Source organism: Diospyros lotus, chromosome 12 (genome assembly GCF_014633365.1).
Source record: "Diospyros lotus cultivar Yz01 chromosome 12, ASM1463336v1, whole genome shotgun sequence".
Lineage (NCBI taxonomy): Eukaryota > Viridiplantae > Streptophyta > Magnoliopsida > Ericales > Ebenaceae > Diospyros > Diospyros lotus.
Genome location: NC_068349.1, coordinates 6,461,443 through 6,483,390, shown reverse-complemented (window position 1 = coordinate 6,483,390; position 21,948 = coordinate 6,461,443). Strand labels below are relative to the sequence as shown.

Below are 21,948 nucleotides of genomic sequence, written 5' to 3'. Positions count from 1 at the left end.
CAAAGATAAAGAAAGATGGATATATAGTTTTGAGACATATTGAACAAGTTAAAAAAAAATTTAGTATCACAATAGGGAGCAAAGTCTTACACATTTTATAGTAAAGGTAAGTGGGTGTAACTTACATGAGTGGTATTTTCTACAATTAGGCTAAACCTCAAGAGTTGCCAATGCATTTTTCTCGCATAATTAATAAAAATGTTTGAAATATTTATTTATAAAAAATTAAAACTTAATAAAAAGGGTTAAATTAACCAAACCGCACATGCTCGGATGGCGCCTGTGGCCACCACGTAGCAGCAAGCGTAGGAACGGACCTATTTCTATTAGTCGGTCATTGAAGTTGAAGCCATCGACCACCGATCCATCTCTCTCCCTCTCTCTCTCTCTCTGCGACTGCCGGCCATGGCCCTTCTGGTTCGAAACTCCCAGCGAATGGCTCTAATCGCATCGCAACAGCGGGCCGCGGCGGCGGCGGCAATCCACACATCCATCCCTTCTCTATCTCCGGCGTCGCAGCCCGCTCCCTACGCGCGCCCGTCCCCGCCCTCTGCGGCCTCCTCGACGGGCTTGTCCAAGGCCTCGGAGTACGTGATCTCGAAGGTCGACGATCTCTTGAACTGGGCTCGCCGCGGTTCCATCTGGCCCATGACCTTCGGCCTCGCCTGCTGCGCCGTGGAAATGATGCACACCGGCGCCTCCCGCTACGACTTGGATCGCTTTGGCGTCATCTTTAGGCCCAGCCCCCGCCAGTCCGACTGTATGATCGTCGCCGGCACTCTCACCAATAAGATGGCCCCTGCCCTTCGCAAGTACTATTTCCAGATCCCATTCCTTTTTCTATATTTCTTTGTATGTGTGATCGATTGCAGTTTTTTTCACTTTTAGTTTTGTGTCCAAAATTAGGGTTTTTTGTAATTGATAATTTTTGAACCTCCTGCTGCGGAATAAAAGTGAATTTGGGATAGACCTGACTTTGTAGCCCGTATTGATCTTGTTAAAAACCGGTTTCACTAGTCTAGGAGGGTTTGTGAGGCATTCATCCATACAACATAAACTGAAGATGATGATAACTGGGCTACTGATAAAGCTCAACTTCTTGGTATAACCTCAATAGTTGCAACCCTATTCGAGACAGAGACCATATTCGAGAGAGAGAGAGAGAGAGAGAGAAGAAAATATAAAATGCCTCCTTAACCCATCCGGGGTCTCAGCTTTTCTATTAAATACTCCTAGACTCCTAGAACTAATACATCAAAATGACAAAAATGCCATTGTTTGTTCAGCAGCAGAAATAACAAACAAAGAAAACAAAATTACAACAAAACTAACAGCTAACTATAACGAAAGTTTACATACTACACAACTAAAATATTGTAATACTCCCCCTCAAGATGGACTATGAACATTGATAATAGCCATCTTGGAAAGCAAAGTAAACAACTGAGCAACGGCTAAAAGTTTTGTGAACACATCGGCCAGTTGATGCTGAGTACGAATGGGGAGAAGTTTGAACAAGTTAGCAGCCAGCTTGTCCCGAACAAAATGACAAATCGATCTCAATGTGTTTGGTGCGTTCATGAAAAACCGGGTTGGATGCAACGTGGACAAATCTGAAAATCAGAAAGAAGCTGAGTGAGCCAAAATATTTCACTAACAGTAGAGGCAAGTGCCTGATATTCTGCTTCAGCAGATGATTTAGAAATCGTACTATGCTTTTTAGCCTTCCATGAGACTGAAGAATCACAAATAAAAACACAAAAACCTATAATGAAATGCCTAGAATTCGGACAAGACCCCCAATCTACATCAGAAAAAGCCCAAATTTGCAAAGAAGTAGCAAAAAATAATAATCCTTGTTCGAGAGTACCCTTTAGGTATTGTAATAGATGATGTGCAGCATCAAGATGAGTTTTTCTAGGCTGAGACACATATTGACTATGTTTATGAACAACAAATGTAATATCGGGCTGAGAAATAGTCAAATAAAGCAACCGACCAATAAGGCGTCTATAAACCGAAGGATCCTCAAGTAAATCACCATCAAAATTACTCAGTTTAATGTTTGGTATCATAGGTAAAGTAGCAGGTTTACTTAAGAGAAAACCAGTGTCCTCAAGCAATTGCAAAGTGTAATGCCGTTGGGAGAAGAAAATACCTTTAGTAGATCGAGCAATTTCGAGGCCAAGAAAATACCTCAAGCGTCCAAGATCTTTAAGTTTGAACTGCCCATGAAGAAAAGTCTTAAGAGAATCTATAGCTGAAAGATCACAACCCGTAATAATGATGTCATCAACATAGACAAGGAGAGCAACAAAGGACACACCAGAACCCTTAGTAAACAGGGAATAATTGGATTTGGATTGATGAAAACCATGAGATATGAGGGCAGTGGAAAATTTTGAAAACCATGGCCGAGAAGCCTGTTTGAGCCCGTATATGGATTTATGAAGTTTACACACCAAACGCTCCCCCTGTTTTGGAGTAGGAACTTGAGGCTTATACACAAGAGCTCGGTTCATATAAACTTCTTCAAAAAAGTCACCATTAAGAAATGCATTGTTGACATCTAATTGAACAAGAGACCACTTATTGATAGCAGCTAAAGCAAGAAGGATCTTAACAATTACTAATTTTGCAACATGAGAGAATGTATCAAAGAAGTCCAATCCCTCTAGCTAGGTATATCCCTTAGCAACTAAACGAGATTTGTGCCTTTCAATTGTACCATCAGATTTGTATTTTATCTTGTAAACCTATTTACAGCTGATTGTATACTTATCATGAGGCAATGGAACAACAGATCAAGTATTAGTCATATGCATGGCATCCAATTCAGCCTTCATAGCATCTTTCCAGTGAGGATAGGACACTGCTTGACGATAAAATTGAGGCTCAAAATTAGAAGAAACATTGAGAAGAAAGGATCTATGAGGGGCAGACAAAGATGAATAGGAAAGGTAATAGTGTATAGGATAGGAAGATTTCAAATCAGGAACAGGGGTGTTGGTCAACAAATTGCAATGATAGTCCTGTAGATAAGAAGGAGGCCTACTTATTTGAGAAGACCTACGAACTAGAACATCATAAAGAGAAGAAGAGTTGAAAAATTCAGGTTCTAGCAAAGCTGAAGGACTATCATTATTTGAAACATGTTCAAATGAAGGAGAGTCAAGACTTGAGTGAGGCAAAACTAAATTAGGAAATGGATCTATGACATCATTATTTGAGTTGACAGAATGAAAAGGAAATATGGTTTCATGAAAAACCACATCACGGGATACAAATACATTTTTGGTAGTAATGTCATAAAGTTTGTAACCCTTCATACTAGGAGGATAACCAAGAAAGACGTAGGCAGCAGCACGAGGATGAAATTTTGTTCTATGGGCAGCCAATGTAGAAGCAAAGCAGAGGCTACCAAAAGTGCGAAAGAAAGAATAGTCAACAGGTTCCTTGTATAAGAGTTGATAAGGAGACTGATTTTTCAAAATAGGAGCAGAAATCCTATTGATTAAGAAAGTGGCAGTTAAGATGCAGTCACCCCAGAATGAAATAGGGACTCTAGATTGAAACAACAGTGCTCTAGCAACACTAAGAAGATGTTGATGCTTACGTTCCACTATAGAATTTTGTTCAGGCTTTTCCACACAAGAAAATTGGTGTATTACCCCTTTTTCAGCAAAATAATCATGAAAAGTGAGCTCGGGAGCACTATCAAACCTAAATTTCTTTATCCTTGTGTTAAACTGGGTCTCTACCGTAAAGAAGAATTTGGGAATAATAGCCATAGCATCAAACTTTTGTCTCATCAAGAACACCCAAGTGTACCATGTGCAGTCATTCACTATGGTGAGAAAATATCTATAACCAGCATACGTTGAAATAGAATATGGTCCCCAAGTATCGCAATGAATGAGTTCAAACACATGCAAGGATAGATGGTTATTAGATACAAAAGATAATCTCCTCTGTTTAACTAATGGACATATTGAACAAGAAACATTCCCATTATTTTTGTAGCTCAATAAATGTTTCATCGTTTCAAGCTTAGGAAAAGAAATATGTCTAAGCCTATTATGCCAAGTGTGTTTGCTTACAACATGTGCCATATGAGTAGAAACATCATCAAAACAACATGTTCTACCTACTGGTTGAGCATTGAAATCAACAATATCAAAAATATATAAATCTCCATGAAGATCACCTCTGCCAATCACCTTCGAATGTTGACATCCTGGAGAATACATATATGAGAAGAGAAATTGAGACTCATACATGTGTCCTTTGTCAATGCATTTACAGAAAGCAAATTAAATTGGAACTGAGGCACGAAAAGGACATCATTAAGCACTATGAATTGTCCAAATTGAACATTTCCAGCATATAATACAGAAATCCGAGAGTGGTCTGGCAGGGTAATGTATGTGTTTTGAATTGGCCTCAAGGATAGAAAAGAGGACTTATCAAAGCAGATATGACTAGTGGCCCCTGAATCCACTATCCAATACTTAGGATTATTAAGAACCAAGTTTACAAAAATAGAGAGATAGGTACTTGATGCTTGATCTTGGGAAGCATCAGGTTCTACTTGTGCCTTAGCCATATTCAAATGAGGAGTTAATATGTTCAACAATTGCTGAAACTGTGTAGGGCTCAATGTCTGCATAGGGTCTCCCATAACCTGAGGACTATTAGACAAATCTTGATGATGAGTATCACATACTTGTCCAACAATATGTTTCGCTTGATTAGATTTCACTTGGTTTAGGCTCTTTTGCTTATACTTATATCCATGGGGATAATCGTGTAATTTGTAACACTTGTCAATGGTATGACCGTGAATGCCACAGTGGGTACATAATGGTCTGTCTTTTTTTCCAAATCAACCTTGACTATTTTTACTCACTTCATGATTTACATTGAATGAAATAGAATCATTCCCAGTATTGTGATTAACTACATTCCTTTGTTTCTCTTCTTGAGTGATCAGGGAAAAGACCTTATTAATTGGGGGAATGGGATCCATAAGTAATATCTGACCCCTAACCTAAGCATAGGATTCACTTAGCCCCAGAACGACATGACATATTCTATCTGGTAATAATCCTAAAGATTTTTGACACCACCACATGAACAAGAACAACCCAGCCTATAGAGACTAAGCTCTTCCCAAATTGATTTCAGCTTAGTATAGCATGCACTTACAGACAATTGTCCTTGAGTTAAGTTCATTAATTCACGTTTCAATTCAAAAACACGAGGACCATTACTTTGTTGGAATCGTTCCTTAAGGTCTTGTTATGATCTTGAGGGTTATTTTGTAATCTCTACCTCTATTAAACTGTTGGGCAAGTTAGGAGGCGGGAGAGGCTGTTATAACAGCCTCTGGAAACAGTTAGGAGGTTAGAATAATCATTGTATAGCTAGAGGTCTTCTTAATAAGGAGACCTACGACACATGGAGGACTACCGATTGATTGATGAATAGATCTTTCTCTCTTTAATCTTTCTAATCTCTCTATTCTAATTCTCTTTTCCCTCTCTTTCTCAATCGGAATTACGGAAATTGCCAAGTCCTAATTCAAGGACTTGACAAGTGGTATCAGAGCCGTACGATTCAGTTGTGAGGTTCGGATTCCAGGGCGCAGTGGCGGAAGGCACACGTCTGAAGCAATGGGAGATCCGGTTAGAATCACTGGAGTTGGGCGCGACCTAGACCTAGGAGACCCTACGACAAACGCGAGAAGAATTGACTGAATGGAGGGAAGTAATGCAAACAGCTATGGAGAAATAGCAAGAAGCAACAAATCGATGCCAAGAATCGGTAGAGATGCAAGGGCGGAGGATGGACAACTTGCTAAGCATGCTGTCTTCGCTACCCCAATTCCGTTTACCACCAGAATATCCACCATGACAGTCGTCGGAACCGATTCTACCACACCAGGGCAATCGTCTGGGCACACAAGGGATTCTTGAGGAAGCAGATCAGGGTACGGTGCAAGGAGTTATGGGAAGGAATCACCAGCTAGGGATTCAGAACCATGTTCCTATGCCAAGATTGGAGATTACGATGTTCGAAGGGAAGAAACCACGATGGTGGGTGAGGAGATGTGGACGATTCTTCCAATTTTACCGAATTCCAGAGGAGCAAAAGGTAAATTTGGCGGCGGCTTATTTGAATGAAGAAGCAGATTCCTGGTATCAAGGATGGATTCAAGATGGAGGAATGCAAGGAAGCTGGGCCGAATTTGCTGAAGGGTTATGTGAACGGTTCGAGGAGAAAAACATGACCGATGTAGTAGAAGAATTCAGCAAGTTGAAACAAGAAGGAACGGTGATTGAATACCAAAGCCGATTTGAAGAATTGAGATCTCTGGTGAGTACGGTACAACCTGGACTTACCTAACAGTATTTGGTATTAGTCTTTATTAGTGGATTGAGGGAAGAACTGCGGCCCATGGTGAAGATGATGACTCCAACATCCGTTAAACAAGCAGCGGAAAAAGCAAGACTTCAAGAATTGGCCTTAGAAGCCATCTTCAAGAAACATAAGGTTCCTTATAAACCCAGTATTTTAGCAGGACAGTATGGAGGGGGAAACGCAAGGCCATTGCTAACATGGCATAGTTAACAAAATTCCAAAACACCCGTAAATAATAACGGGAGTAAAGGAAATTTGATAGAGCAGCGAAGGCAGCTAGGGTTGTGCTTCAAATGCGGAGGAAAATACGGTCCGGGTCATCAGTGCAAAAGACAGCTGATGAAAATGGAAGGAGTTGACGGAGAAAAGATGGAAGAAGAAACAGAAACTGGGGAAACCATTGGTGAAGAGTTACTGGAGCAAGAAGAAGAAGAAAAGCTAAGGGAGGAAGGAGGAGAGATTTCGTTCCATGCATTGAAAGGAAGCCCTATGGGGCAAATTATAAAAGTAAAAGGACAGGTGGGAAAACGAAGACTGATGGTGCTTATCGACAACGGAAGCACCCATAGCTTCCTCAGTGAAGCCACAACAACGAGCCTTCAGTGTCCCATGACAGCCACAACACCTTTGTCGGTAACGGTAGCCAATGGAAATAGAATGTACAGTCACTATAAATGTCTCGGATTTACATGGATCATGCAAGGGCAAGAATTTGTGGCTGACTTGAGGATCTTAGACTTGGGTGGATGCGACATAGTCCTTGGCGTAGATTGGATGAGGACTGTAAGTCCTCTGACTTTTGACTTCAACAAGTTAGAAGTCACAGTGGTAATCGACGGACAAAAGTTAACCTTGCTGGGAAATTTGGAGCAATGAGAGTGCAAGTTAATTAGAGGGAAAAGGCTATAGAAAATGATGTCAAAGAAGGGAGGAAAGATAGCCCAAATCTATTCTATACAAGCAAAAGAAATAGAGGATGACAGTGAAGTGAAGGCAGAATTGCAACTCACCAATGCTGACATCGGTTCCCAACTCACAAATAAGGTAGGTTTATCGGAGAACTTGCATTCTCTATTGGTAGAATTTAAGGATCTATTTGTAGAACCCATCTCTTTACCACCCCAAAGACCATTGGACCATTCAATTCACCTTAAACCAAATTCAGAACCTGTCAACATTAGAGCCTATCGATACCCTCCTGGGCAGAAAACTGAAATTGAGAAACAAGTTAAAACAATGCTAGACTCAGCCATTATTCAGCCCAGCCAAAGCCCCTATACTTCTCCAGTCCTCCTTGTTAAAAAAAAAGATGGAACTTGGAGGTTTTGCATAGACTATAGACAGCTTAATTCCAATACAATCAAAAATAAGTTTCCTATACCTTTGATTGATGACCTATTGGATGAGTTATATGGTGCCCAAATTTTTTCTAAACTAGATCTTAGGTTTGGTTATCATCAAATCAGAATGACACCATTTGATATTCATAAAACAGCATTTAGAACTCACCAAGGGTTATATGAATTCACTGTTATGCCCTTTGGTTTGACTAATGCCCCTGTCACATTCCAAGCTTTGTTGAATTAGATTTTTCTACCCTATTTAAGGAAATTCATCCTCGTTTTCTTTGATGATATCCTTGTGTACAGCCCCAATATTGAACACCATATTATACACCTCCGCACTACATTTGAGATCCTTAAATCTCACCAATTGTATGTTAAGCTCTTCAAATGTACCTTTGCTGTGAGGGAAGTGGAATATTTGGGACATATTATTTGTGGAGAAGGGGTACGAACAGATCCAAAGAAAGTGGAAGCAATGTTAGAGTGGCCTAGGCCTAAAAATGTGAAGGAGCTAAGAAGTTTCTTGGGATTGACAGGGTATTACCGAAAATTTGTGCAACACTATGGTATTATCAGCAAACCTCTCACTGAGTTGCTGAAAAAGGAAGGGTTCTAGTGGAATCCGAAAGCAGAAGCAGCATTCTTGGCCCTTAAGAAATCCATGTCTACAGCTCCAGTATTAGCTCTGCCAGATTTTTCGAAGCCATTTACAGTTGAGACGGATGCTTGTGACACGGGGGTGGGAGCTGTGTTAATACAAGAAGGGCGACCATTGGCTTTTATAAGTCAAGCATTATCTCAAAGGCATTTAGGATTAAGTGTGTATGACAAAGAATTGTTAGCAGTGCTTGGAGCAATTGACAAATGGCGACACTACCTAGAAAGCCAGCCATTTGTGATCCGCACGGACTATGAGAGTTTACAATTCCTGGGCCAACAGAGATTGCATACTCAGCTGCAAAGGAAAGGGGTTTCTAAACTCATGGGGCTGGATTATATTATTCAGTACCGCAGAGGAAAAGAAAAGAAAACATAGTGGCTGATGCGTTATCTAGACGTAGTGAAACTGCAGCCTGCCAAGCTATCACAGCAGTAGTACCTGAATGGATGGGGGAATTAGAAGCTAGCTATGGCCAGTCAGAATGGCTTCAAGGTATCCTAACACAGCTGGCAGTCCAACCTACTGCAATAGCAGATTATACATTATCCAACGGTCTGATCAGGTACAAAGGTAGGTTGGTAGTGGGGGATGACAGTGCATTAAAGGAGAGAATAATAGGAGCACTTCATGCTTCGCCGGTGGGGGGTCATTCAAGGATAAGAGCTACTTATTAAAAGGTCAAACAATTATTCTTTTGGCCTAAACAAAAGTTAGATGTAGTGAAATTTGTGATGTCTTGCATAGTGTGCCAGCGATGTAAACATGAAAACGTGGCTTACCCGGGATTATTACAGCCCTTGGCAATACCTAATCAAGCTTGGGAAGGAATTTCTATAGACTTTGTGGAGGGTCTGCCCCGATCGGAAGGCAAGGATGTAATCATGGTGGTGGTGGATTATTTGACAAAATTTGGCCATTTCATTAGTCTATCTCATCCATTTACTGCACAAGAGGTGGCAAGAGTATTTTTGGACAGAATAGCCAACATCCACGGAATCCCTAAGACTATTGTCTCGGATAGAGACAAGGTATTTACAAGTTCATTTTGGCAGGAACTGTTCCGGAAATTGGGAGTAGGCTTGTGTTTGTCCACTGCATACCACCCTCAAACGGATGGTCAAATGGAAAGGGTCAATCAATGCTTAGAGGCATATCTAAGGTGCATGTGCTTCACAAATCCTAAGAGCTGGAATCGGTGGCTATCCTTGGCACAATGGTGGTATAATACCACCTACCATAGTGCTATTCGGAGGAGTCCTTTTGAAGCCATGTTTGGGTATAGACCCATGCTGCTGCCTGCTATTTCTGAGTCTTCCCCTACTATGGCCAAAGTGGGGCATTATTTCCAGTAGAGGCAGCAACTGTTAACTGTCCTAAAACAAGAATTGGCTAATGCTCGGAACCAAATGAAGCAAATAGCAGATAGAAGGAGGAGTGACAGGACTTTCGAAATAGGTGATTTGGTCTATCTCAAGGTAAGGAGGTTCTTGCAACAGCCCTATACAGCAGTGCCACCCTCTAAGTTGAGCCCCAAATATTTTGGACAATATCCTATTGTGGCCAAAATAGGTCCAGTCACATATAGATTGCAGCTACCTGAAGGAGTGACAAATCATTCAGTGTTCCATGTTTCTTTGTTAAAGAAGGCTACAACAACACTTGATTCTACTCGGACAAAATTACCACCCAATGCGGAAGAAGCAGAAGAAATCATAGAACCCCACGCTATTCTATAGAAGAGGATAATGTACGAAGGAAAAGTACCCTTGACACAAGTATTAGTCGAGTGGTCACACCTTCATCCAGACCACACTACTTGGGAATACCTTCCAAACCTGTTGAAGTAGTTTCCGCGGGCCATGGGACTTCTCTAAATTCTTGAGGACAAGAATTCTTTCAATAGGAAGGGATTGTTATGATCTTGAGGGTTATTTTGTAATCTCTACTAATATTAAACTGTTGGGCATGTTAGGAGGCGGGAGAGGCTGTTATAACAGCCTCTGGAAACAGTTAGGAGGTTAGAATAATCATTGTATAGCTAGAGGTCTTCTTAATAAGGAGACCTACGGCACATGGAGGACTACCGATTGATTGATGAATAGATCTTTCTCTCTTTGATCTTTCTAATCTCTCTATTCTAATTCTCTTTTCCCTCTTTTTCTCAATCGGAATTACGAAAATTGCCAAGTCCTAATTCAAGGACTTGACAAGGTCTAACCATATCTCAAGTGCAGAATCAGAAAAAATCACACTAGCAGATATGTCTTTGGAAACAAAATTCAACAACCATGATATCACAATACTATTGTTCCAAATCCATGCGTTAAGTAGGATAGGATCATCACCTAATGGTCTTGAGATAGTGCCATTAACAAAACCAACTTTATTCTTTATCGTTAGGGCAATAAGCATCGCCCGACTCCACGACACATGGTTCTCCCTCGTTAGTGGTTGAGACACGAAGAGAAGGCTGGGACCATCTAAATGATGTATCCATTGTCGATGACAAGAATGTTCATAGACAAGGATGATAGATTTGGATATGTCGCCATCGAATATGACAGAAGAACAGATTTGAAGGAAATAACAGATCTGGAGTGGATTTGACAAGAAGAGAAATCGAACAAATCTGAAGAAAACAACAGATCTGGAAAGAGGTCCAATGGTGGATCTCTGGACAAAAGAGATGAAACACCAAGAAGGATTGCGCACATCAAATCCGAACAAATGTATCACGCAAGACTCACGACACAGAAGAATCGGTGTCGTGAGTTGAAGAAATCTAAAGAAAATGAGTTAATTAGATGAAACAGAGAAGAAATGCTCACTTGCAGTGATGGATCGATGGCAAGGAAGAACTACAAACAATCGAGGAAAAGAAACAAACCTCAGAAGAAGAACGACTGAGACGAAGAACACTGCGGTCGTTGGAGAGGAAGAAGAAATGAAGGGGCGGAAATCATCGACGGAAGGCAGAAATCACCGACAGAAACTCTAGGTCTTCAAAATTGCTTTGATACCATATTCGAGACAAAGACCCTATTCGAGAGAGAGGGAGAGAAGAAGAAAATATAAAATGCCTCATTAACCCATCTGGGGTCTTAGCTTTATTATTAAATACTCCTAGAACTAATACATTAAAATGACAAGAAATGCGATTGTTTGTTTAGCAGCAGAAATAACAAACAAAGAAAACAAAGTTACCACAAAACTAACAGCTAACTATAACGAAAGTTTACATACTACACAACTAAAATACTCTAATAAACACTATTCATTTTCACCAAAATAGGTGCTAGTGGCTACCTGTAAACCAATTCTAGTCAAATACTCATGCCTCTATTATTCATCCTTGGAACTTTTTGATGTACCTCTTCAACCAACTGAATCCCACAATTTCAATTGGTTGAGATCAAGATCTGACTTATCATTGTGGTTCAAGTATTGAAGTAGTCCTCCCTGTCAAGTCCAATATTATAACTCTCACATTTGCTCCATTATTCGCACATGCCCCATTGCAGGTTCACAAAACTTCAATACTTATTAGCTGAAAAACTAGTACACGCCAAGGATATGTTTGTGTGTGTTCTAATAATGTTATGTGCTATTTGTACTTCTCTTTGAGCAGTCTAATTTTTGCTAAACTCCAGTATGTTATCCAATATATAGGTTGATATAATTTCAAATCAGAAATATGCATTAGAATCTATTCACCCATATGGTGATATGTTTTGGACACTGAACATAGAGCTCTTGTGTGCTTCTAGATGTAGAGATCTAGAGTGCCTATCCTGGGCCTTTCTAGGGGTGCTCTATCTTCAACTTGTGTGGTGCCCCCGGTTCCACCTCTGGGGTGCCATCGTAACCCACAGTTATAACCACGGCCACTGACCGAATTGAAGGTCGGCTATGCCCCCATAGGTTTGGGCGCGATGCCCTTGGTGGGATCTAGGTTTTACCTCCCTTCACTCTCTGAGAACTCAAGTCCCAAAAGAAAAATAGGCAGCGGAGGGCAGTTGAGTTTCGGTCGAGGCACATGCTTTACAAGGCCTTGGGATGGAAGCACAACTTTTCGTAACAAAATTATTTTCCAACAAAATACTCAGAATCCCATTTTCAACTTAAAATTTGCTTGTCCCACACATTTAATACAAACCAGAAAAAACACTCGTGAAACCCACAAAACAACAAAAGTCTCTCACGGCTCATCAACCATGTCCATCGGCGATCCTTCCACTATTACCGCTTTCCCTTTGCTAGGGCCTAAGCCATCTGTATAGTTAGTTATAAGGGGTGAGTCCTAAGACCCAGTAAGGGCAATATGTAAAATAACAAATTGTAGTTCATGACAAATATAGAAAAATATGAAATGAATCATGCGTGCAGGTCCGTTCATCTCATCCATTCTGGACTCTTGGTGGCCCCATGTTATTTTCCCTAGACTCCAACGTGAGTTATGTTTAGTCCCAAATCCATAGCCTCATGCCTAGACATTCCCCTATCATTATATGTAAGTCATGATCATTCAACATCAGGGTTATACATGTGTTTCCGTAGCTAGAAGACATGAAACACGTCATGCAATCCAACCAACACTTCTGGTAACTCCAGTGGGTAGGCGGCTGGTCCAACTTGCTTTTTAGTTTAGTATGCTCCCAAATAATGGGGCCCCAACTTTCCTCTTGGTAGTGTCTAAAAGCCGGGTGTAATATGGTAGCTCGAAGGTATGCCAAATCACCCATAGCAAATTCCAAGGGTCGGGTTCACTGATCCATATATTGTTTTTGTCGATCCTGGGCTGCCTTCATGTTCTTGTGAACTACCTCAATCCGTTGGGTGGTTTTATCTATAAGATTTGTTCAAGCAAGCCGCTTTTCCCTTACTTCAAGCCAACATATCGACGATTAACATCGTCGTCCATATAACGCTTCATAGGGTGCCATCTCCATGCTTGCCTGATAGCTGTTGTTATAGGAAAACTCTGCTAAATACAAATATTCATCCCAACCGCCTCCAAAATCTTGCACACATGCCTTGAGCATGCCCTCTAGAATGTGATTGACACATTTTGTTTGATCGTCCGTCTAGAGGTGATAGGTTGTACTAAAGGTTAGTTGGGTTCCCAATTCCTCCTGCACAGCCTTCCAAAAGTTGGACACAAATTGACTCCCTCTATCAGACACAATACTCGTTGGAATTCCATGCAACTAAACAATCTCTTGAATATAAAGTCGGGCAAGCTATTTAGCATTTATGGTACTTTTAATAGGTAAGAAATGTGGTGACTTTGTCAATTGATCCACAATCACTCAAATGAGATCGACTTTCCTTGGAGTTTGGGGTAATCTCATGATAAAATCTGTCTTCACATGTTTCCATTTCCATTCATGAATCTCTAAAGATTGCAATCTCTCCTATGGTTTTTGGCGATCAGCTTTTACTCGTAGGTATCACATTTCCTCACAAATTTAGCCACACTTTTCTTCATTCCCAGCCACCAATATACTTCTTGAAGATCTCGATACATTTTTTGGTGGTTCTAGGGTGCACTGTATACGGGGTCCGATGTGCCTCACTCAGAATTTTTTATTGTAGCTCACCATAGGCAGACATGTATACCTTTCCATTCATTCGGAGTATGTCATTATGATATTCAAATTTAGGTTGCTTGGGTTGTCTGTTCTTATCCACCCATTGCCTACCCTCCTGAGCCGTAGCTCGCTTGATTTCTTCCCACTAGTCAACCTGCAAGTGCATTTTCCCCACAATTGCAGTGTTTTCGCATGGTTCCACCTTGAGGGCTAACTTTCCTCAGTCAAGGTCCGCAAATGGGTGACCAATCGAACTCTCGACATGAAACTCTTCCTACACAGTGCATCTGCGACAACATTTGCTCGTCTAGGACGATACTGAGTGGTACAATTATAATCCTTCAAGAGTTCCATCCATTGACGTTAGCGAATGTTTAAATCTCGTTGGGAGAAGATATACTTTAAGGTTTGATGATTTGTATATATAATGAACTTTTCCCCATACAGATAATGTCGCCACAATTCCGAAGCATGCACTGCAATTGCTAGTTCCGAATCATGCACTAGGTAGATCTTCTCATGGGGTCATAACTGTCGAGGTCCATATCGCATATAAACTTTTAGAATTAACCATGATTCTCGAACAGATAAGGGGAGTGCCTAGGCATGAGGCTATGGATTTGGGACTAAACAAAGCTCGTGTTGGGGTCCAGGGAAAATCATATGGGGCCATCAAGAGTCCAGGATGGATGAGGTGGATGGGCCTGCACGTATGATTCATTTCATATTTTTCTATGTTTGTCATGAACTACGATTTGTTATTTTACATATTGCCCTTACTGGGTTTTAGGACTCACCCCTTATAACTAACTATAGAGATGGCTCGGGCCCTAGCAAAGGGAAAGTGGTAATAGGTGTGAGGACTTTTGTTGTTTTGTGTGTTTCACGAGTGTTTTTTCCTGATTTGTATTAAATGTGTGGGACAAACGAATTTTGAGTTGAAAATGTTCTAAGTATTTTGTTGGAAAATAATTTTGCTTCAGAAAGTTGTGCTTCCATCCCAAGGACTTGTAAAGTGTGTGCCTCAATTGGAACTCAAGTGCCCTCCACTGCCTATTTTTCTTTTGGGGCTTGATTTTTGGGAGAGTGAAGGGCGGTGAAACCTGGATCCCACGTAGGGCGCCCAAATCCATGGGGGTATAGTTGACCTTTAATTCGGCCAGTGGCCATGGTTGTAATCATGGGTTATGATGGCACCCTGGAGGTGGGATTGAGGGTGTCATAGGGTGGTATTAGAGCAAGGTCGCGTATGTTAGAACTTGGTTAAGGATGAGGTCACAAGGGAGACCTAGGTGCCAGAGTTGTGACTATTGTACAATGTGCTAAGTGGCTCTAGTTCGAGAGTGATGCAATTGTGATTGCATACATGGGTCAGGGTAGGTTGTAACTAGGCGTGGAATGTTCTTCAGTATAGACGTGTTGTGATATGGGTTTGCTTAGGAAATTTGTCTCCCAGAATAAGCAAGCAGTGGGACGTGTGTTTCCCGGATTTGGCCTTTTGGGGGGGAGCAATTTATTTTGGTTACTGACTTGACTCTTGGTTTCATACGCAGATTGTGAGACACCCCAAATGGATCCTAAGGAGTCAGATTTTGGTGTTCCGAACCCGAATCTAGGTGTAGGCACGGTATTGGATTTACTTTAGTACGGTTGGGAACAAGAACTGGCCCATACAATGGGAGCATGCCAACGCAAGAATGAAAATATAGGAAGTTATCTTTGTGGAGTGAATCGGGTGTTTCGATCAACCATATGTGAGCATATATGGGGTCTCCCAGAGATACAGGTCCTCTTTGCGAGAAAATATATGAATAAGGTGTGGAGGCAGCTGATTGGAATCATGATGGAAGACATGATCCTCCGGTTCCACTACGAAAATATTATCCGTGCTGTGGAGCAGCAAGCAAGGATATGGGAGCTATATTGGGTACTGCCTAATGACCTGGCAAAAATTGGGACATTTCTTGAAGGACTCTTGTTTGAGGCCATGGTGTGGGGGTCAGTCTGTTGAGGAGGAGAACCGGTTCGAGTATGGGAGACAATGAGGATATCACTTACTTGGCAGACAAGGCTACGTCCTCATTGAGGGGGATGGAAAGAGCACTGCTTAGCTAGAATGTGTTTGTACTAGTTTAGGAAATGTAGGTGGTACTAGGTTGGGGGTACTGCCAATAATGTATGTACATATGACTCTAGCTAGGGGTGTGATAGTAAGTTGTTACTTGAGTAATTATGGGAAATAGAATTCTAATTTCCTTAGTATTACATTAACTTGAGTGATTAATGAATATTTATTATGAAAATTTTGTGATATGTGTTTGAAAGAGCAATAAATGATGTGCAGATGGCACTAGGTACTAGATGAAATGCCCGTGCATTAGGCTCTTCTAGCATTGAGAATGTTAATCAGGGGTGCATGGCAAAAACATCGGGACACTCCCTAGGGAGCACGTACAAAGTCGCCAGGTGGGCAAAGAGACACCCTGTGAACGACATGCGGATACTAAGGCAACCAGTTGGCTCAAGGCTTTTATGGATTTATGACCCCCAACATTCAAGGGACAACTTGAGGCTGATCTGAGTGTAGCTGAATTCTGGCTGGAGGATATCCACTAGTTGTTGGAATATATGGATTGCCCAGAGGATTAGTGGGTGAGGTGTGACACTTTCATGCTAACTAAACAGGCCAGACTTTGGTGGAGATCAATGGTTGAGATGCTGAGAGAGCAAAATATTGAGTTAACGGGGCTTGAGGAGCAATCACTTCCTATTGGTTGGAAATAGTTCAAGGAAGCCTTCAGCGAAAAATACTATCCCCATGATTGGCAGCTTCTACAAAAGCAAGACTTTATGGAGTTGAGACAACTTTCCCATTTGGCAGTGTCACAATATAAGGATGAGTTTGTAAAATTGTTGAAGTATATCCCGGCTTATATGTTGATGGAATCGAATAAGATGGAGCAGTTCATTCAAGGATTACACCCTGAGGTTTGAAGGAGGATGAGCTATGTGGAGACTAATACCTTTTGGGAGGTAGTTGCTAAGGCAGTGAATATCGAAAAGAAATTGATGAATTACAGGGAGATTATCCGTGAGAAGGAGATGCCTGGTGATGGACAGAATAGGACCACAATCGAGCAAGGATTTCATTTTACCGGTCTGGGAACGGACAGATTCAAAAAGGAATAGAAACCATGCCCCTACTGCCACAAACCTCATAGGTGAAATTTTCATTGTAAGGCTGCCAAGACAACAAAGGGATGCCTCCATTACGGTGAGGTTGGGCATTTTGTTAGAAATTGCCCAAAGTGGAAGGAGTCACTTGTTGTCAAGCAAACTCCTTCAGCCATTGGAACCCAGGGGAGATCGGTTGTGTGTTTTACCTACAATAAACCGGGACACATTTCTACTCAGTGCTCACAATGTGGAGGGGTTGGACCGGCAAAGTCGACAGAAGGAGGAGCGCTAGTGGCTATAGGAAGAGTGTTTAATCTGACCAAGATGGATGCTGCGGCAAATCCAAGAGTGATAGAAGGTACGCTCCTTGTTCGGGATATATTTATGCTTGCATTGATAGATTCAGGAGTTACGCATTCATTTATATCATATGTCGCAATAGATTTTGCAAGACTAAACACCAAGGGGTTACGTGAATCCATGGATGTGTAATCCCCAATGAGAATTTTGTCCCTTACTCATCGAGTTGTGCCAGTGTGTTAGGTCACGATAGGGGAAACCATATTTCTTATAGACCTGAACTTATTGGAAATCCAGGACTTTGATGTAATTTTGGGTATGGATTTCTTGTTTCAGTATCAAGCACAGTTGGATTGTGGGAAACGGACCATCAAATTAGTTGGACCTAGGGAGCAAGTTGTGAAATTTATAGGTACACGAGTGGGACAATCTCTAAAGATCATATCAATGATGGGGGCCCGAAAATACTTGAATAATGGAGCCTTTGGATATGCAGTGCAGATGACTGTTGGTGAAAAGTCGTAGAAAAGGGTAGAGAATGTTGAGGTAGTAAAGGAATACCCAGATGTGTTTTCAGAGAATCTATCGGGTTTGCCTCTTAATAGGGAGATTCAGTTTCCCATTGATTTATTGCTTGAGGCCCAATCCTACCCTATATCTATTCCTCCCTATGGAGTGACTCCAGCTCTGCTATATTTTCTGTTAGACTTTGAAGGCACGAAAATAGCTTTCTGTATTCAACAATTAAATATGTATTCTAGAAAACTAGAAAACATTTTTTTGTAACTATATAGACTTTGAAGGGAACATTTAGAGAATTTTAAGAAAATGATATATTTGGGTATATTGAAGAGAAATCCCAGAAACTCTAGCTTTCTTATTGATTCTTAATCATTTCCTTGTTTCTTGTTTTCACTCTATCCTTTTGGTTGCATTTCTCGCTTTTGTTTTTTGTATCAAGTCTGTTCCACTTCCTATTTTGACAATCATGGGATAGACCATCAATTTGATGATTCAGGTGTTATTATATTATAGTGTGGGCATCTGTTTCTTAAATCACTTTCAATCAATTGCCATTTGTGATGTTCAATTGACATCGATTCTATTGGTTTGTTGAATGATCTTGATGAATGTTTAGGGCTTATTGTGTCATTGATAAAATAATGGAGCTTGGCTTAAAGGTTTTAGGTATGACCCGTACATATCTAGAGTCAAGGGAGCTTTGAGTTATGAAATGTGCCATATCTTTGCCTAAAAAGATGCCACCTCCACATTAGGAGAGGGAGAGGGGGTCATGATGTTTCAGGTATGTCTGCTTAAAAGAAACTAAAGTTGATTGTAGCTGAACAATATTGTAAATGCCCATAGCCTTCTTTTTAGAACCACAATAATGGATGAGGGAATTCTCTCCCGTTTTGAATCACATCATGATGTTGGATTAGGGGCTTTTCAATAGGGATGAGGGAATGGGCAGAGTAGGTCTCACATCTTGTGGATGATACCATCTTTTTTTCCAAAATAAGCATTAAGCAACTATATTGTTTAAGTTGTCTTCTGATTTATTCTGGAGCATTTTCAGTGAGAGACTGCATTAATCTAGCAAAAAATGAGTTATTCTGAGTAGGTGTTATGGATATGTTAAAGCTGATGTTTTAGCTATAAAGTGGGTTTTGTGCTCAACCTATTTGATTTTACTTTTATGTTTGAAGTTCAAAGCTAATGGTATGACTATTGGTATCATGAGGTATGAAAAGAAACTCACTTCATGGAAGGGACAACATATGTTAAAAGGAGATAGATTAACCCTACTGAAAGGACCTTAGCTAGCATACCAACCTACTTAATATCTTTGCTGCTTCACCATACATCGGTAATGAAATAGGTTAGAGATGTTGGAAAAGAATTTTTGGTTTGGATAGATTTGGATTGTGGGATAAGTTTAAATATCATTTAGTAAAGTCGGCATGAAATTTGTAACTCTATCCCAAAAGGAGGGTTAGGAATTAGGAAGCTTGGACTTGACAACAAAACTGTACTAGGGAAATGGTTATGAAGGTTTTTACAGAATACAACAGTTTTTGTAGAATTTAGTGGCAAAGAAGTATGATTCAGGAGTGGTGAACACAACTTTAGACCACATGTTAGCCTCAGTATTTCTCAAGTTTGGTACGATTTTTGTATCCACATAGCCTTTAAGATAGTGGAAATTCTCACGAGTACTCTTGGATATGTCAATAGAGGTTTATGTGAATTATTGTAGTGTTCCCTGGCTTCCGAATATAAGGATTGCCTTGATGCAATTTTTTCTCCCTTTTTTTGGGGGGGGGGGGGGGGGGGGGGGGTGGGGAGGGCTCTTGTATGATAACTTGTTTTTGTGTGATTTAGCCTTATTTTACTCTTGACATGTGACATGTTAAAACTCGTTTGCATGATTTAGCCTTTCTAGAGAGAACATAGTAGGGAAGCAAAAAAAGAGCAAGGCAGGAGTTGTGGAGAACCATTGAAGGGAGTAGCATGGGGCTTCCTAACCTTCCCAATGAGATCATCTTGCTTCGTTTAGAAGAGCCACTAAAAGCAAGGCTGCTTTTTGGTGCAAGTAGGCCTTCTTTAAGGGAATATCGCGTTTTCATGGTGATGCTGATTTTTTTAGTCATACACTGCTATTATGAGCCCTCAGAAAACTGGCACTATATTTTTATTACTCCCTTGGATTACCGCCTTAAAAACAGTAAGTCTTGCATTTCACATTTGGTTAAAGATGTGAAGTTTGGGGTGGGAGATCACAACTTGGGTGTTTGCCATGTTTCTTTAAAGTTGGGGTGAGAGGGACTAAGCATTCGAGTTCTTAAAATATTTAGGGTTCGGTGTGGCTCTTATAAATATGATGTATGCTTTAACTGCTTCAATCCTACTACTTTGCTATTAAATGTGGTACAATTATTCTTGGAGGCTAAGAACTAAGAAGCATAGATGTCCCAAGAGGGTGCCTTGTTACTGTTGATGTTGAACGCTCCCCAACAAATGTTTGAATTCCATCCAAGTATTTTGATTTATGTAGAACCTATATGGAAGACACTTGTTCATGTCCATTCCCTATTCCACATATGAAACACACTGCAAGTTTAAATAATACATCTCAGAATCTACTGATAAAAAATGGAAATATGAATTTATATATATTAATTAATCCTTTTTTGCAATTTTAATGTTGAAAATTGTGAAGCAGAAACTTTCAATTTGTCATGGAGAAGCCTCTCCTTGTTGTTCAGTGGTAGACGTGTTGTATTTGGATCACGGGCCCGTATTTGTGCTTTTTGACAATGTTTTGTGTTGAAAATGAATTGTAGGGTTTATGACCAAATGCCGGAGCCAAGGTGGGTTATCTCAATGGGAAGCTGTGCAAATGGTGGGGGGTACTACCACTACTCATACTCTGTGGTTCGGGGTTGTGACCGAATTGTCCCAGTTGACATCTATGTTCCTGGTTGCCCACCTACAGCCGAGGCCTTGCTTTACGGAATCCTCCAGCTGCAGAAGAAGATCAACAGGCGCAAGGATTTCCTTCATTGGTGGACTAAGTAAGGTGTCATTGTAGCTTTCTACCTTGCAATGATTATGAAAGAATAAAAACTAAACTGTGCTAGCTGCTAGCTTTCCTTGGAATGGAAGGGCCCAACAAAGTGGTACCTTGGCTTGTAATTCCTTACAGTTGAAGATGTCGCCCACCAAGCACCTCGCGGTGTTTTTATGCCTATTTTGTGAAGTAAGCATTTGCTTTTAATGTCCTCCCCTCCCTCCCCCCCTCCTATTGGGCACAAAATCTGCTGAACATCCTTTTTTTAAGTTGAGGCTTGTATCGTTGTGTATGGGAGCAATTGCATCTTTGTGCGACAATGTATGTTTTGGTCCCAGCTGCTAAACTAAACTCGATCTGAACATCTTTTATTTTTTTTTTTTTAAAAATGAGTTAGTTTATATATATATATATATTTTTTTTTTTGAGGGGGGGGGGGGGGGGGGGTAAAAATGGGGTGACCATAAGGGTTTCTTTATTGTTAAAGAATTTTCGATTTTGAATCATAATTACTTTCAACAATACTAACCTGTTATTCTTTCTCTACTAGCGTTTACAGTTGTGAGTTTCACGCCTTGCACCGAATCAATATTTACTTTTTATGAGTAAAGTTTTGTTTAAGAATTGATCTCCCAAAAAATCATCAGAGTGAAAGAGACAATTCTTTTTAATTAGATTACTACCTTAGTGTGATATGGTTTTTACATTTTTACTTGGCACCATCATGTGAAGACATTGTTGATGAAATGAAAATGTTAATTGCTAAATGGACTTTAATAAAATTACTTGAAAAATTTATGCATCTCCTATCCATCTTAACCCATACTTGGATTTTGTTCGTACCTTTTCTATGTTGAAAAAACTTTTACAGTTACA

General features: G+C 40.5%; 1 protein-coding gene across 1 annotated transcript; it reads left to right on the top strand.

Annotated features, from left to right (window-relative positions):
* Positions 1 to 336: 336 nt before the first annotated feature.
* LOC127813898 (NADH dehydrogenase [ubiquinone] iron-sulfur protein 7, mitochondrial) lies at positions 337 to 21,364 on the top strand. Its single transcript, XM_052355019.1, has 2 exons — positions 337 to 812; positions 20,846 to 21,364. The coding sequence occupies exons 1-2, from the start codon at positions 406 to 408 to the stop codon at positions 21,078 to 21,080; spliced, it is 642 nt and encodes a 213-aa protein (XP_052210979.1). The 5' UTR covers positions 337 to 405; the 3' UTR covers positions 21,081 to 21,364.
* The last annotated feature ends 584 nt before the right edge of the window (positions 21,365 to 21,948 follow it).

Coding starts and splice junctions, on each gene's coding strand:
- LOC127813898 (XM_052355019.1), top strand. CDS start 406: ATGGCCCTTCTGGTTCGAAACTCCCAGCGAATGGCTCTAATCGCATCG. Junction 813..20,845: donor ATGGCCCCTGCCCTTCGCAA/GTACTATTTCCA, acceptor AATGAATTGTAG/GGTTTATGACCAAATGCCGG.